General features: G+C 41.1%; 1 protein-coding gene across 1 annotated transcript in view; it reads right to left on the minus strand.

Annotated features, from left to right (window-relative positions):
• LIG1 (DNA ligase 1) overlaps positions 1–13,918 on the minus strand; it is a gene marked incomplete in the record, with an annotated part of 1,422,011 nt that overhangs the window by 714,939 nt on the left and 693,154 nt on the right. The window contains 1 exon segment of the mRNA XM_044078332.1: positions 10,502–10,593. Within this exon segment, the coding sequence (XP_043934267.1) occupies positions 10,502–10,593 (92 nt within the window).

The following is a 13,918-nucleotide window of genomic DNA, read 5'->3' on the forward strand; positions in this document are numbered from 1 at the left end:
ATGCTGGCAGAAACACAGATGGCTGAAAAAATTTGTTTAATGAAAGTGCTCAGTGCTCTGGTACCTCAGCAATTCGCCTTCAGTGGAACACTTTCAAAGCAATAAACCATCACCTTACATATACCAGCTAGGCTTATTGTTCACAATGTTTAATTGATTGATTGAATAATTGATTTTCAATTCCAATACATACACAATGCAAATGCAAATAGATGTTGTAAAAACTATTTTAAGAGGAAAACATAAAAAGGGATAGAATGGCCAAGGTTGCAGAAGTGTAAACCTTCTTACCTCATCTATCCAGCGCCCTGGAATCTCTATCAGAGGAGGTAGGATTTTTAGCAGTAGAAGTCTTAATGCCCTTGGGTCCCTGTGAAATAGTCTCTGGATCCGCAATAGGATTTTTAAAAAGGAACTTGTGAGAATCAGAGACCCTGTAATATCCATCAGGTTTTCTGGGAGCAGGAGGCAAAGAATCAGGGGCCAAAATAGATTCCGAAAAGGCATCATCAACAATGTCTAGTACAGGAAGTATAGATAAAGGCCTATGCTGAGGCAGGAGTAAGAAATCCCTAAGCCTCTTTTTTGAATAAGAAAAACCCTGGCTTTCCCAGTGAAAATGTTCCCTTAGAGTGTGCAAGATTTCACCAAAAGAAAAATCCTGTGGAGGGGAAGCAGAGGGAATAGAGTCCTCTGAATCAGGATCATCATAAGTAGATATGGGTAAATCCAGATCATCAGAAAAATCAGAATCCTGGTCAGAGGATTCATAAACAAATTCAGTCTTAGGTCTTTTAGAAGGGGGTGGTTGGCTTCCCCTGATTAGAGTTACAAGATCTTCAGCCATTCTTATCATTTGTTTTTTAGGCATAGAGGCCTGTGCATGCGGCCTGGGCGTCAGTTTCTTAGTCATGGTTCGAGGTTTAGGTCTTAAAGAAGAAGGAGGCGTCAGTTTAATATGCAAGTCCATGGGCCTGAATACACCCTCAGAAGCCGGTGCCTGCACAGCGGCTCTGGACCCATCCAAGATAGAGACATCCGTAGGTTCCACAGCTGAAGCATCTTGCGCGGTATACCGGACTCCAAATGGGTCTCAGTAGAGGCCTGCGAATCAGAAGTAGCAGGCAGCAGGGGCTGCGAAAGCACCTCACTGAGTACCGGCGAACTGGTGACTGGCTTAGAAGCGTCGTCAGCAGCTTTGGACCTAGGCGGCCTGTCTCTGTCTTTATCTTTGTGCTTTTTCGCAATTCCAGTAGTCGGACGGCTACCCGACGGCATTTCTGGATAACTGAATAGAGAACCGAAATATTTAGAGGCAAAAATGTACCGACAACGGATAGTGCGTTGTTTAAATAAGGCACAAAACTAACAACAAGGTACGCTATGGTCAGGGTCTAGGCAAGGAATACAGTACGAATGAAAATCTTTGGAAGGTACTTGCTTTCCACAAGAAATGCAATTATTAACTTTTACTGAAATCGGTAAGGAGCAAGAAAATGTTTCCCCAACAGGGTACTTAACTTTAGTTGAAGACTTCCGTTCTGAAAGTTGAAAACGAAAATTTCAGAAGTCAGCTGACCGGCACTTGCGAACTGCTTCTGCTTCGGGCACCACACAGCAAGAAAGACTGATATAATGGTGTCGGCTGCATGTTTTATACAGCTAACGACCTGACATCACGGAAGAAGAGACAGTAACTGACGCAGGACCCAAGACTTTGTTAATCAGGCTGACTGAGGGCTACTGTAAGCAGATAACTCAAATGTAATGACTGCAACAGTGAAACACAAAGAACATCCAACAGCATCAAGGGATGGAGATAATGCCCTGCAACACCACAGTGGCAAACCCTGCCCTGACTCTGGAAAACAGAGGCAAATTATAATGCTTTGTGAAAGTGTGAACAGAAGACCATGTGGCAGCTTCCAAAATGTCTTTAGCAGGGACACCCCTTAGAAATGCTGCAGAAATGGAAGCCGCTCTAGTAGAGTGGGTCCTAACTCCTTGAGGCGGAGCTTTGCCATGAAAGGAATAACAAAAGGCAATGCAATGTGCATTCCATTTAGAAATGGTTTGCTTAGAAATAAGCCTTGCCCTGGGCTCCAGGGGCAAAACTGACCAATAACTGTGCTGATTTCCGAAGGTCCTTAGTCCTGTCCAGGTTAAACGTGAGCTGTCTGTGCACATCAGAGAATGTAGGATCCTTTCATCTCTATAGCGAGGATTAGTAAAGAAGGTAGGAAGGTGTATGGACTGATTATGAGTCAGGCTGGAAACCACCTTAGGCATAAAGGTGGGAAAAGTCCTGAGAGAGACTATCTGCATAGAAAATAAGAAAAGGCTCCACGGCCATCAAAGCTTGCAGGTCCGAAACCCTCCTTGCTGAAGTTATAGCCAAGAGGAAGGCGGTCTTCCAAGAGAGAAACTTTAAATCTGTAGAGCCAGCTGTCTCAAAAGGAGGAATAGTGAGTTTTTCCAGAACAAAATTAAGATCCCAGGCTGGAGTAGGTGCTCTTCTGGGAGGTTTTAAATTGCAAGCACCTCAGAGAAACATTTTCATCAGGGGATGAGAGAAAATGGGCTGTTCAAGAGAACAATGAGCACAGATGGCTGAAGCATGGATCTTGATAGAGGAAAAAGAAAGACCACCCTGAAGCAAATCAGCCAGGTATTCCAGAATCAGAGGAAGGGTAGGATGAGAAGCAGACTCCCCTCTAGCCTGCATCCAGTGAGAGAACCTTTCCCATTTGCCAGCATAGGATTTCCTAGTGCTAGGTCTCCTGGCCTCCCTCAGCACGTCAACCAACTGTTGGGAAAGGGAGGAAGAAAGGGAAGGAATCATACAATGAGCCATGCTGCCAAATGGAGAGACTGAAGATGAGGATGTAGACTGTTTCCCCTTTCCTGAACCAAAAGATTTGGCTTCAGAGGAAGATGCCAAGGAGGAAGATGGGAGAGACTGCAAAGCAGTGGATACCAATGCTGTCTGGGCCAGTCCGGAGCTATGAGAATAGTCCTTGGATGTTCATCCCTGATCTTCACTAATACTCTGGGAGGAAGAGGAGGGAAGGTGTACACTGACAACAACATCCAAGGGAAGGACAGAGCATCCACTTTCCAGGCTCTGCTGTGCTGCTGTCTGGTGCAAAAGAGAGATAGCAGATGGTTGTCTTGGGGAGGAGAAAAGATCCACCTGAGGAGTGCCCCAATGTTGAATGATGCTGTAAAAGTATGCTCTGTTCAGCTGCCACTCGTGAGGATCCAAGGTTTAATTGCTCAACTGGTCTGCCAAAACATTGAGCCTTCGTGGACGAAACTGAGCTAGGAGGTGCAGGTCCAGGGATGCTGCCATGGACCAAAGATTCATGCTTTACCTGCACAGGGGGTAAGAGTGAGTCCCTCCCTGCTTGTTGCTGTACCACATGACCGTTGTGTTGTCTGTCCTGACAAGCAGGGTCCCTGAAGAAAGAAGATGCTTGAAAGCTAGTAAGGCCTGCTGAACTGCAATCAACTCCTTTAGATTTATGTGCAGGTGCATCTGCTGGGCATTCCAACGTCCCTGTATGCCTCTGCCATCCAGGTGTGCTCCCCAGGAGTAGTCCGATGCGTCTGTAGTCGGAACTTGAGTGGCAAGAGGTGTTGTTAAAAAGGCATGCCTTTGTTTTGTAGACAGGTTGTTGCCCACCATAGAAACTCCACCTGCAGAGATGGAAGCAGAGGAATCATCATATCCAGGTCCTCTGTGTGTTGACACCAAATGTGCTTGAGGTACCATTGCAATTTCCTCATATGCAGTCTTGCATATGGAATCATGAGAATACAAGATGCCATGAATCTAACAACAGATCCAGTAGCTGTAGCCCTGCTGGGTGGCTCAAGGATGTCAAAACCACAATGCAAAGAATGCTTACTGAACAGACTGGCGGAATTCAGTAAATCCTGCATGTCTTTACTCTCTGCCAAAAGAGGTACACTTGCTATCCTAGACTTAATAGCCTCCAAGGTGTGCCGCTGGTACTTCAGCATATGAAATAGACAATTGGTAGCCCTAATAGCCAGGGTGGCAGAGGTATAAACCTTCTTGTCCCACCTATCTAGGTCCCTAGACTCCCTGTCAGAGGGGAACAGGATTCCTGATAACAGTGGCCTTAACTCCTTTAGGGTCCTGAGAAATAACCTCTGGATCCGCCAACGGATTCCTGAAAAGAAACAGATGAGAATCAGGGACTCTGTAGTACCTGTCAGGTTTCCTGGGAGCAGGAGGACTTGAATTTGGACACAAGGAATCTTCCAGAAAAACATCATCAACAACTTCCAACACAGGGGGAATAGCAAGAGGCTTATGCTGAGGTAAATCCAGAAACTCCCCAATCCACTTCTTGGATTGGGGATAATCCTGACTTTTCCATTTAAAATGTTCTCTGAAGGTATTTAAAGTATCACCAAAAGAGAAAAACTCTGGAGGAGAGGCCGAAGGGATGGACTCCACTGCATCTGAATCCTCAAAAGGAGAAAAAGCCTGAGAAAATTCCTCTTCATCAGCAGTAATGCTGGAAGAAGTAGAACCTGAGCAGGACAAATCTCAGGAGAAACATCCCTACTCCTTTTAGGAGGAGGAGGCGGAGAACCCCTAATAAGCGTCAACAAATCATTAGCGATTTTAACCATTTGGGATTGAGGGGAACGAGAAGAAGCTGGAGCCTGTCTTTTCACAGGCTTACAAATGGAAGATTTACCTGCTAGCCTGAAGGACTCAGAAGGCCTGGCAACCTCCAAAGTTGCAGCAGAGGTTGAAGGAAGAAGTTTGCTGTCAGAACGCAAAACGGAGGCCTTGGACACTGGAGTCAGCTTAGCGGCTCTGGCTCCAGCAGAAGAGGCGGCCGGAGACAGATCGGAAGGCAAAACGGAGGCTGAAGGTCTAAGGGACTCGGACTCAATCAATGCCTGTGGTTGTACATCTGTGGACTGCAAAGGCATCTCACTGGCTACCGCCTGACTGACAACCAACTTAACCTCATCCGAGGGCTTAGCTTTCTGATGCCTGCTGTGGTCCTTATCCTTATGTTTCTTCGGAACATCTGAAGCCTGAAGACCGGTGGACACTATACCAACGAACCTAGGCCAAACTCCAAAATGCCTAGCCAAAATCTTAGCCCGACACTGGACAGTACACGGATTAAAGGAGGCAAAGAGATCACACTTGGGAACGTTGTGGTCAAAGCCTAAACAAATAATGCAATAGGAATGAAAATCTCTATGGGGAATCTGCTTTCCACAGGTAAGGCAATTATTTACTTTTTCTGACATTTGTTAAGGCAAGAAGCTCCAACGGGGTACTTAGCTGTAGTAGACTTCAACTCTTGTAGTCAGAAACCAACAAAGGTAAACTGCCGACCGGCACTTGTGCATGAAAAGCTTCTGCTTTGGGCTCCACGGCAAGGAAGACTGAGAAAGTGACGTTGGCTGCCTCAATTTTTATCGGATGCCCTGATGTCCTTTACAACCAATGGCAACCAACATCACTTTTACCTACCTTTGGTATTCTGTCCGCCTGAGGGCTACTGGGAGCCGGATAACCCATTTGTTAGGACTGCAACCCATTTGTAATGAAACACAATGAACATCGGCTAGAAACTTTTTATGTTAGGAATGGAGTTTAGTAAGTTTACAAAAGAATGTGAAACCTTTAACTGAATAAGTTAGTCAGCTGTACATAAAAAATAGGCCACAGGTAAATCTCCGGGTATTGATGGACTCCCTACCAAAGTGTGTAAAATAGGACGGAAGGAAATAATTCAAAAATGGTTTTAGGCAGTTTAACCAAATATGTTGTGTAAGAGTTTACCATAACAGTAGATGTCCAACTGTTCACTGTTGCAATATTCCTAATCAATGGGTTATCACTACTGCCATCCAGCTGGGGTACCAAAGCTTTACCTTACCAATACATCCGATGTGTAACCTCAGTCTGTATGCATACAGACATATAACCTCCTCAGCCTATCTCCAAGCCAGCTGTCTGAAGACAAATAAGAGAGAGAGAGAGACAGAGACTGGTCAGCTAGAAGGGGTAAAGCATGAATTGGCAAAAAAGCTCAGTTCTAGGATGCTGTCTGCAGAATATAGGCAGAGGGAGGAGACAGAGATGGACACAGAGCGAGAGAGTGGAAAATGAATGCAGTGGGGAAGGAGTGTGGGAAGGAATACTGCAACAGTGATCAGTAGGAAATCAATTGCCATGGTTTAAGTCCTTATCCCCAGTTCTATGGGTTGGAAATAATGCAGGTAGATTTATGGCCTGGTGGAGTGATAGTTTGTTCACCACTTTAGACATGAATGAAGGGTTAGCCCCTCAAGGTCAGCCTGCCTTTGTGGAAAATAAAGGAAGGAATGGCCTAGAGACTCCGAAGCTCTCAAATTCTACTAGCTGAAGTGAGAGTCAGGAGTAGAACAGTTTTCCAGGTGCATAATTTGAGATTTGCCAAGGCTGCTGGTTGAAAAGGAAGTAAAGTGAGCTTTTCAAGCATGAAACTGAGGTCCCAAGGAAGGGTTATTGGCTTCCTAGTTGGTCAAAGATGCAGCACCCCCTTTATGGAATAACTTGACATCAGATTTGGACATACATGGAAGACTGATGGGTAAAAAAACAGAGATGGCAGACAGGTGGGCTTTTCTCTCTCAAATGTTTTTATTAAGATTAACTTCATAACAAAGAAAATATAACACATAAAATAAAATAAAACCATTTACAAAGGTGTCTACGTGGACAATAATTATTAGTCATTCAAAATATAATTCTATTTCACATCATGTTGCCGTCAATTTTATCAAGTATCTCTACAACTTTTAACCAGGACTTGTGATATGAAGTGATTCTATCAGTTCTCATCTTGATTGTGGACAGTTGCAGTTGAGAAACATTAAGTGGAATATTGCTGAATTCTTTAAACAAAGGAGGAATATCACTCTTCCAGTTCATAGTAATTACTTCATGTGCTACAGTTAATAAAGTCCATAAAAGTGAATATTTTGATCTGGGGACACATTTACGTATTGTAACATTAAACAAAATGAAAGTTAGTTAGCTGAAATCTGTCATTAAAAACAGTTTGCATAAAAAATTTCAAATTTTCCCAAAATGTTTTAAGCAATTTATGATCATAAAACATATGCTGCCAATTTGCTTTCAGTTTTAATTTACATCTCAAACACCCAGTACCTTGCTTAAACATTAATTCCATGTTATGAGGAGTAATAAAGGTTCTATGTATACATTTCCAAGAAAACTTCCATCGCAATGAAAAGTTGCTTGCTTTGAAGAAATTAGCGTTAACTTTTTATCACTGTAGATTGGATGTTGACTATTCATTGATCTGCAATAATCCTAAAAATTATCTTTATAATACAATTTTGTATTTCTGATTACTTTATATGTTTTAGATATGTACTTTTTTCCAGTTACTGTTTGGTTTCCTATAATAATACATTTCATAAATATGGGGACAGTATTCTTGATAGTTATATGCATCAACTATGGTTTACTAACAATATATTTCCTTAACGTTTGTATTTTTAGCCACATTTCACTACTTATACCATATCTGCTCATAAAGGATTTCATAGAGAACTCTTCCAGAATCCACTAATTGATGTCAATGTATTAATTTCTTTCCCCTAAGCACAGTCATTTTAGAGACACCAAAGGTGTTAATGTCATTCTGTGTACAAGTTATAGGGTAGACTAGAAATGACCACGCCTTAAATTCTGGGATTTTATTCAGATAATTAATTTTTAAATATATTTAATGTATTAAGTTATATATTTAGAAAGAATACTTGTGTAAAATCTTACTATAACCACAGATGTACTTCTATTCCATGTTGCAGTATTCATAACATGAGAGATTCCTCCCCCCAGGCGACCCCAACATCCAGCCAGTATACCAAAGGCTTAAGCTACTGCTAGGTACGTGTGACACTGCAAATAAGATGCAGCAGATGTAGGCCATAAAAGTGATGTCTGCATGTACTATCCTCAGAACTTAAATGCCCCACCAATTCTAGGATATATCATCCAAAGAAAAACATGAACCAAGGGGGAAGGTGGGTGGAACAGAATACTGCAACAAGGAAGAGAAGGACATCTATGGTTATGGGAAGATTTTACACAATTATTCTATGTCCTTCTATTTCCATGTTACAGTATTCATAACATGAGGGAAAGCACTAAAGCTCATGGGTGGGAAAGGGAGGTTGGAGTACAGGAAATCTCCATAAAACCATGCAGAATTGCCCTGGCAAAACCTGCTTTGGATCTGGAGATAGAGTCTAACTTGTAGTGGTTTGTGAAGGTGTGGACAGAGGACCAATTAGCTACTTCCAGGACAGAGGCAGCGTCAAGATCCTTGAAAAAGGCCCCCAAGGAGGCTACAGCCCTAGTGGAATGGGCCTTAACTGAGAAAGAGAGCGTTTTCCCCTGAGACAGGTAGCAGAAAGAAATGGTCTTAGAGACCCAGGTGGAAACAGTCTGTTTAGAGACAGGTTTACCCAGCACCCTGGGGTGAAAAGAAGCAAACAATTGCTCAGACTTTCTAATGGACTTGGTCTTATCTATGTAAAATCTGACTTGTCTATGTACATCCAAAGAGTTTTGAGGGGAAGGGAAAATGGTAGGTAAGTGAATAGATTGGTTGAGGGACAAGTCATTTAACCACTTTAGGCATGAAAGGAGGATTGGTGCAAAGAGACACCCTATCCCTGTGGAAAATTTGAAAGGGCTATGAAGCCATTAAAGCTTGAAGTTCAGAAACTCACCTAGCAGAAGTGCTGGCTACCAGTAAAACAGTTTCCCATGTGTAATTTTTTTTTAAGGAAACAGAAGCCGCAGGTTCAAAGGGTGTCTGAGTCAGTTTTTCCAGAACAAAATTCAAATCACAGGGAGTAGGAACAGGTTTCCTGGGAGGTCTGGTGTGCAGGACGCCTTTTAAGAAAAGCTTAACTCATAGCCTAGAAGCTAAAGGAGGGGATAAAGGCAGGCATGCAGAAACTGCTGATAGGGGGCTTCCACTGAAGAATAAGCCAATCCAGCATTGAGCAGCTCATACAAATATGATAGAACTAGGGCAATATCTACTGAAAATGGATCTAGTCACTTGTTAAGACACCAGATGGAGAACCTCTTCCATTTGGACAAATAGGATCTCCTGGTATTGGGTTTCCTGGCCTCCTGTAGGACAAGAAGCATGTCCTCAGGGAAAAGGAATCAGAAGCTTGTCACCCACAGTGTCAGATTTAGTGTTGCTAAATGTGGGTGAATGAGGGATCGCTTGTCTTGTGTGAGGATCCACCCTGTAAGGTAAACTTGTGATGGTTGCCCTTGGCTAAATGCAGAACAGGGAACCAATGTTGTCTTGGCCAAAATGGAGTCACCGGCAAGATTTTTTTGTGTTGTCATGCTGAATCTTCAAGCAGGACTTTCTAAATAAGAGGGAAGCAGGGGGTGTGTGTAGAGAAGCATCCCCTTCCATGAGAAAGAAAGGGTGTTCATCTTCCATACCAGAGGATGTGGGACTCTGGCACAAAACTTTGAAAGTTGTCTGTTCAGAGGGGAGGCAAAAAGATCCATCTGAGGCGGTAGTACCCCACCAGTGGAGAATGTCCAGGAACACATCCCTGTGGATCATCCATTCATGGGCTTGTGTCATGGACCTACTCAGTGAGTCTACTAGAACATTTTGAGCTGAGGGAATGTAAACTGCTGACAATGTGACCTCTGCTTGTAAGGCAATCTCCCCAAGCTTGGAGTGCTAACCTGCAGAGTAGGAAAAGACTTTGTCTCCACCATTTGCTCACATACCAAAGAACTGTGGTGTTGTCATTTCAAGGGACCTGGTTGAAGAGATGAATGGAAAGCTTGAAGGGCCAAAATCACAGCCCTCATCTCGATGTTGATGCGTTGTTTTCTTATCGAAGGAGACCACAGGCCTTGGACCTCCTTGTATTCTTTTAGTGAAGGACCTCCTTGTATTCTTTTAGTGAAGAACCTATGTGGCATTCCAATTTTCCAGTTGCTGGATATGCCTGGTTAGGTACATACCAAAGGGGGCATTGTAATCAATTATAGGTCTGATGAATGCCGAATACAGTGGAACAATGACTTCTTCACACTTAGATGCCATACCTTTGTTTATAAGTTGAGTAACATAGAATGATTTCCTCACTACTGTAGACACATGATGGTCAAAGGCTAGAAGAAGGGGCATGCTATAGCTAGAACACTCAGTTAAGTTTCCTCAAATAAAGGAATAATGAAATGACCTAGACAACCACAATTTAATAAGCATCTAAACAATAAGCCTATGAATATGAATCCCTCATATTAAATAATATTAATTACTTAAATCCATCATATTACTGTCAAGGATGAAGAGGCTACCTTATAGAAAAGATGTTAACACACATATATATAAACATATACCAAGTGCCAAAAAATAATAATTACCTTGGCCAGGAGGCGTAAGACAAATAGCCTGCGATATTGCTGCCAACACAGATTGCTCAGCTAAACCAATGCGCAGTTTGCCACCAAGAGACCTACAGAAATAATGTTTTCTTTAATACATATACAAAAATTTTTAAAAATTAGACACCTGCTAAACAAAGATCCAAACCCAGATAATTTCTTTAGAATGCAGAATTACAAGCAATAATTTACTAAGTACTGGTCCCACTGTATTATCTGAAGTTTTCTAAACAATGGACTGCCCACAACAAATGAGAACACCTGCATAAATTTAAAATTTTTCAAAATTTCTTGGAATAACTGCACACTTATTAGAACTCCTGACATTAATAAAGGGAGATTCATTCACCTCACACTGTAATCAATTTCATTTACAATACTAAGCAGCAAAATAAAAAGGAAAGTCTCACACAACATTCTCCCTAATCAGGGCATCATCTGTTGAAGACTATGCCCAAACTAATATTCTTTAAAGAATTGCTACTCTGAAAGGCCAACTGTAGTTCTGCAAATGTATGCAGCTGATAAGTGTCTATATTACCCAATCGAACGTTTAGGTAAGCAAATACCTAAACACCAATCTGGTAATATCGAAAAATTAAAACAGCAAACAGCCAATTTAACGTAGGGAAAGAATTCCCTCTGCCGCAAAAAAAAAAAAAATTTAAACTAAAATGAAGTGGTGGGCTTCACCCCCCACACCCCCCTAACTAAATATACCAACTCCGAGATCGCTCTACAGTGGGGAAAGGGGCAAAATCCACATAACAGCCAAGGAAATTCTTTCCCTGCATTAAATCGGCTGTTTGCGGTTTTTTGCTTTCGCTATTACCAGATCGACGTTTAGGTATTCACTAACCTAAACATTCGATCAGGTAATAGGAACATGCTGATAATGCCTTTAAAACAAACTGATGAGAAATGTACCAGAAAGCCTTCAGTATTAAATGCAGTATTTAATTAGATTTGCGAGGTTAAGAACAAAGTCTGCCAATCAACAGGCCAGGCACAGTTATGAAAACAGAATAATTCCTACCAGGAAAGGGTAAAAAAAATAATTTGATTTTGCATGTTCATTTCTCATGCTGTAATATACTTCTACATATAGGCTCATAGGTAGGTACTAGGCTATCTGCCCGAAGACATTTATAAGCCTAGCCGGAATGTGTTGTCGTAAACTGTTTTCTTAATAGAAAATTCTACAGCATTACCAAATACAACTCTTATTTTAACACCCAATTATGCAGACTGGAATATCTGATGGGATTTACAGCCCTAACTATGTGGAAAGAATGGACTGTTAAAGCTTCCTTGTTCACTAATGATAAAAACTTCACTATGGTAGCACTGGGAATGAATACCTGACCAAAATTCTTGGGAGGTGATGCCTTGACTTTTCTTTAGTTCCAATACTTAAGGGAACAGACAATACATCACTAACTAGCAGACCTACAAAATGCTTCTATACTAACGCACAGAGTCTGAGGAACAAAAAGGATGAACTCTAATTTGATAACTGAACAAAAACATAACATTAATTGCTATCGTGGAGACTTAGGACAGTACCATCCTCTTATTTAATGGGCCCAGAAAGTACAAAACCAAAAGACTTAACAGAAAGGGCACCAGTGCAATGCTGCTAACACATGGCTCTACAACATCCTTCTTGCAAAGTATAATCCTAAAGTACAAAATTAAGTTGGCATTGCGCAACAAGGGAAGGAGCAGGAAACTGTGGCAACTCTGATGCAGTTAATGTTGTGGAGTGATAGGCTGGTGAGTTCCCATAAGGAAGAGCAACAGATGACACAGGATGAAGATGAACAGAATATGTCAAAGAAAGATGTCCTGGAATTTTCTGTAGAATGCCAGCAGGAAACTGAGAACAAACAATGTGTCCTCAGTTTAGTAGAAAATTATCTAAGGGAAGAGATGCTTGATTTAATAGAGATGGATAGGTATTCAGATTGATGAAAGAAATGGATTACAGAAAAATCAGGAAGACCAAAATGCTAGAAGTTTGATAAAACAAATGAGCACTGTAATCTATACTATTAACAAAAGTTCATGTGGTATAACAGAAGTAAATTGAATCTATTATTGTGCAGCTAAATTCATAACAGTTGAAGTTTAACCACAAAACACAGGGCAATAATGGAAAGAAAACCAAAAATTGCATGCCATCATGGAATTATCAATTACAGAAAACTAGAAAGCAATTAAGTTAAGAAGTGTCACTGTTAGAAGAGTACAGAAGAGGAAATAGATCAATAAAAATACTTAGACGGATGTGATAAAAGCAGCACAGAGTATCAGAACAGATCAGAATATATTGTACACTATGGCAAATAATAAAGATATCAGCACAAGCAGAAAAACTTAAAGATATGCAGATTAATATAAAGGAAAACTACAAAATAAGCAATTCATCGATGACCCACAAAAGTTTTATAGAGAAATGGAAAACAAGGTAAGAGGGATAGAAATATCAGATTAAAAAAAGAAACAGACACATTTTAGAGAAATATCCATGAAAAGCTTATGAAACAAAGATGCTGAATGGATAGAAGTAAAAGAAACTGTAAACTGTAAGACATTCAAATGCACAAGATATGAAATGGGATGAAGTAACAGCCAGAGAAATTGAAACAAAATTAAGAAAAGCTCCTAACTGGAAAATCCCAGGCCCAGATGTAGTACCTAACTTCTGGCTATAAGTATTAATCATTACACAAAGATTTAGCCTTGATTAAGAGCTATTTATATGCACAACCCAAACAGACATCAACCTGGTTAACAGGAAAAATGATACTCCTCCTTATGAATGAGCTTACAAGCTAGCCTAAAAACTGTAGACCAAATAACTCACATTTTAATGATGTACAAGCTATATACTAGAAATGATGGCGATAGAGTTCACAGACATTCAGAAGAAAACTTAATCATGGCAATAGAACAAAAAGCTAATAAAGAAAAGTCATAGGGAACAAAGGATCATTTGTTATTAAATAAAGTCATAATGGAGAGGCATAGATAGACTACAAAAATGCATTTGACAGCATCCCACATTCATGGATAAAGGAGTGCGTACAGATGTACAAGATACACCCTACACTGATTGATTACATTACAGTGACCAGGAAACAGTGGCAACCCCCTCTGCAGATAAGCCATGATAAAGGACAAATATTATCCCAGGGATAAAAATTCAAAGGGGGATATTCCATGGTGAATCTGTCACCACTGCTCTTTTGTCTTACCATTAACCCATTAAGCTGTCTACTTAACAGATTAGGTCATGGTTACAATTTGACTCCCAGAAAACAACAAAATCACTTTAGTAACTGGTTTGCCCAATTCTGAATATGGACAGGAGACAAATAATTGATCTGATTT

This window comes from Protopterus annectens, chromosome 1.part1 (assembly GCF_019279795.1).
Source record: "Protopterus annectens isolate FY-2018-M chromosome 1.part1, PAN1.0, whole genome shotgun sequence".
Lineage (NCBI taxonomy): Eukaryota > Metazoa > Chordata > Ceratodontiformes > Protopteridae > Protopterus > Protopterus annectens.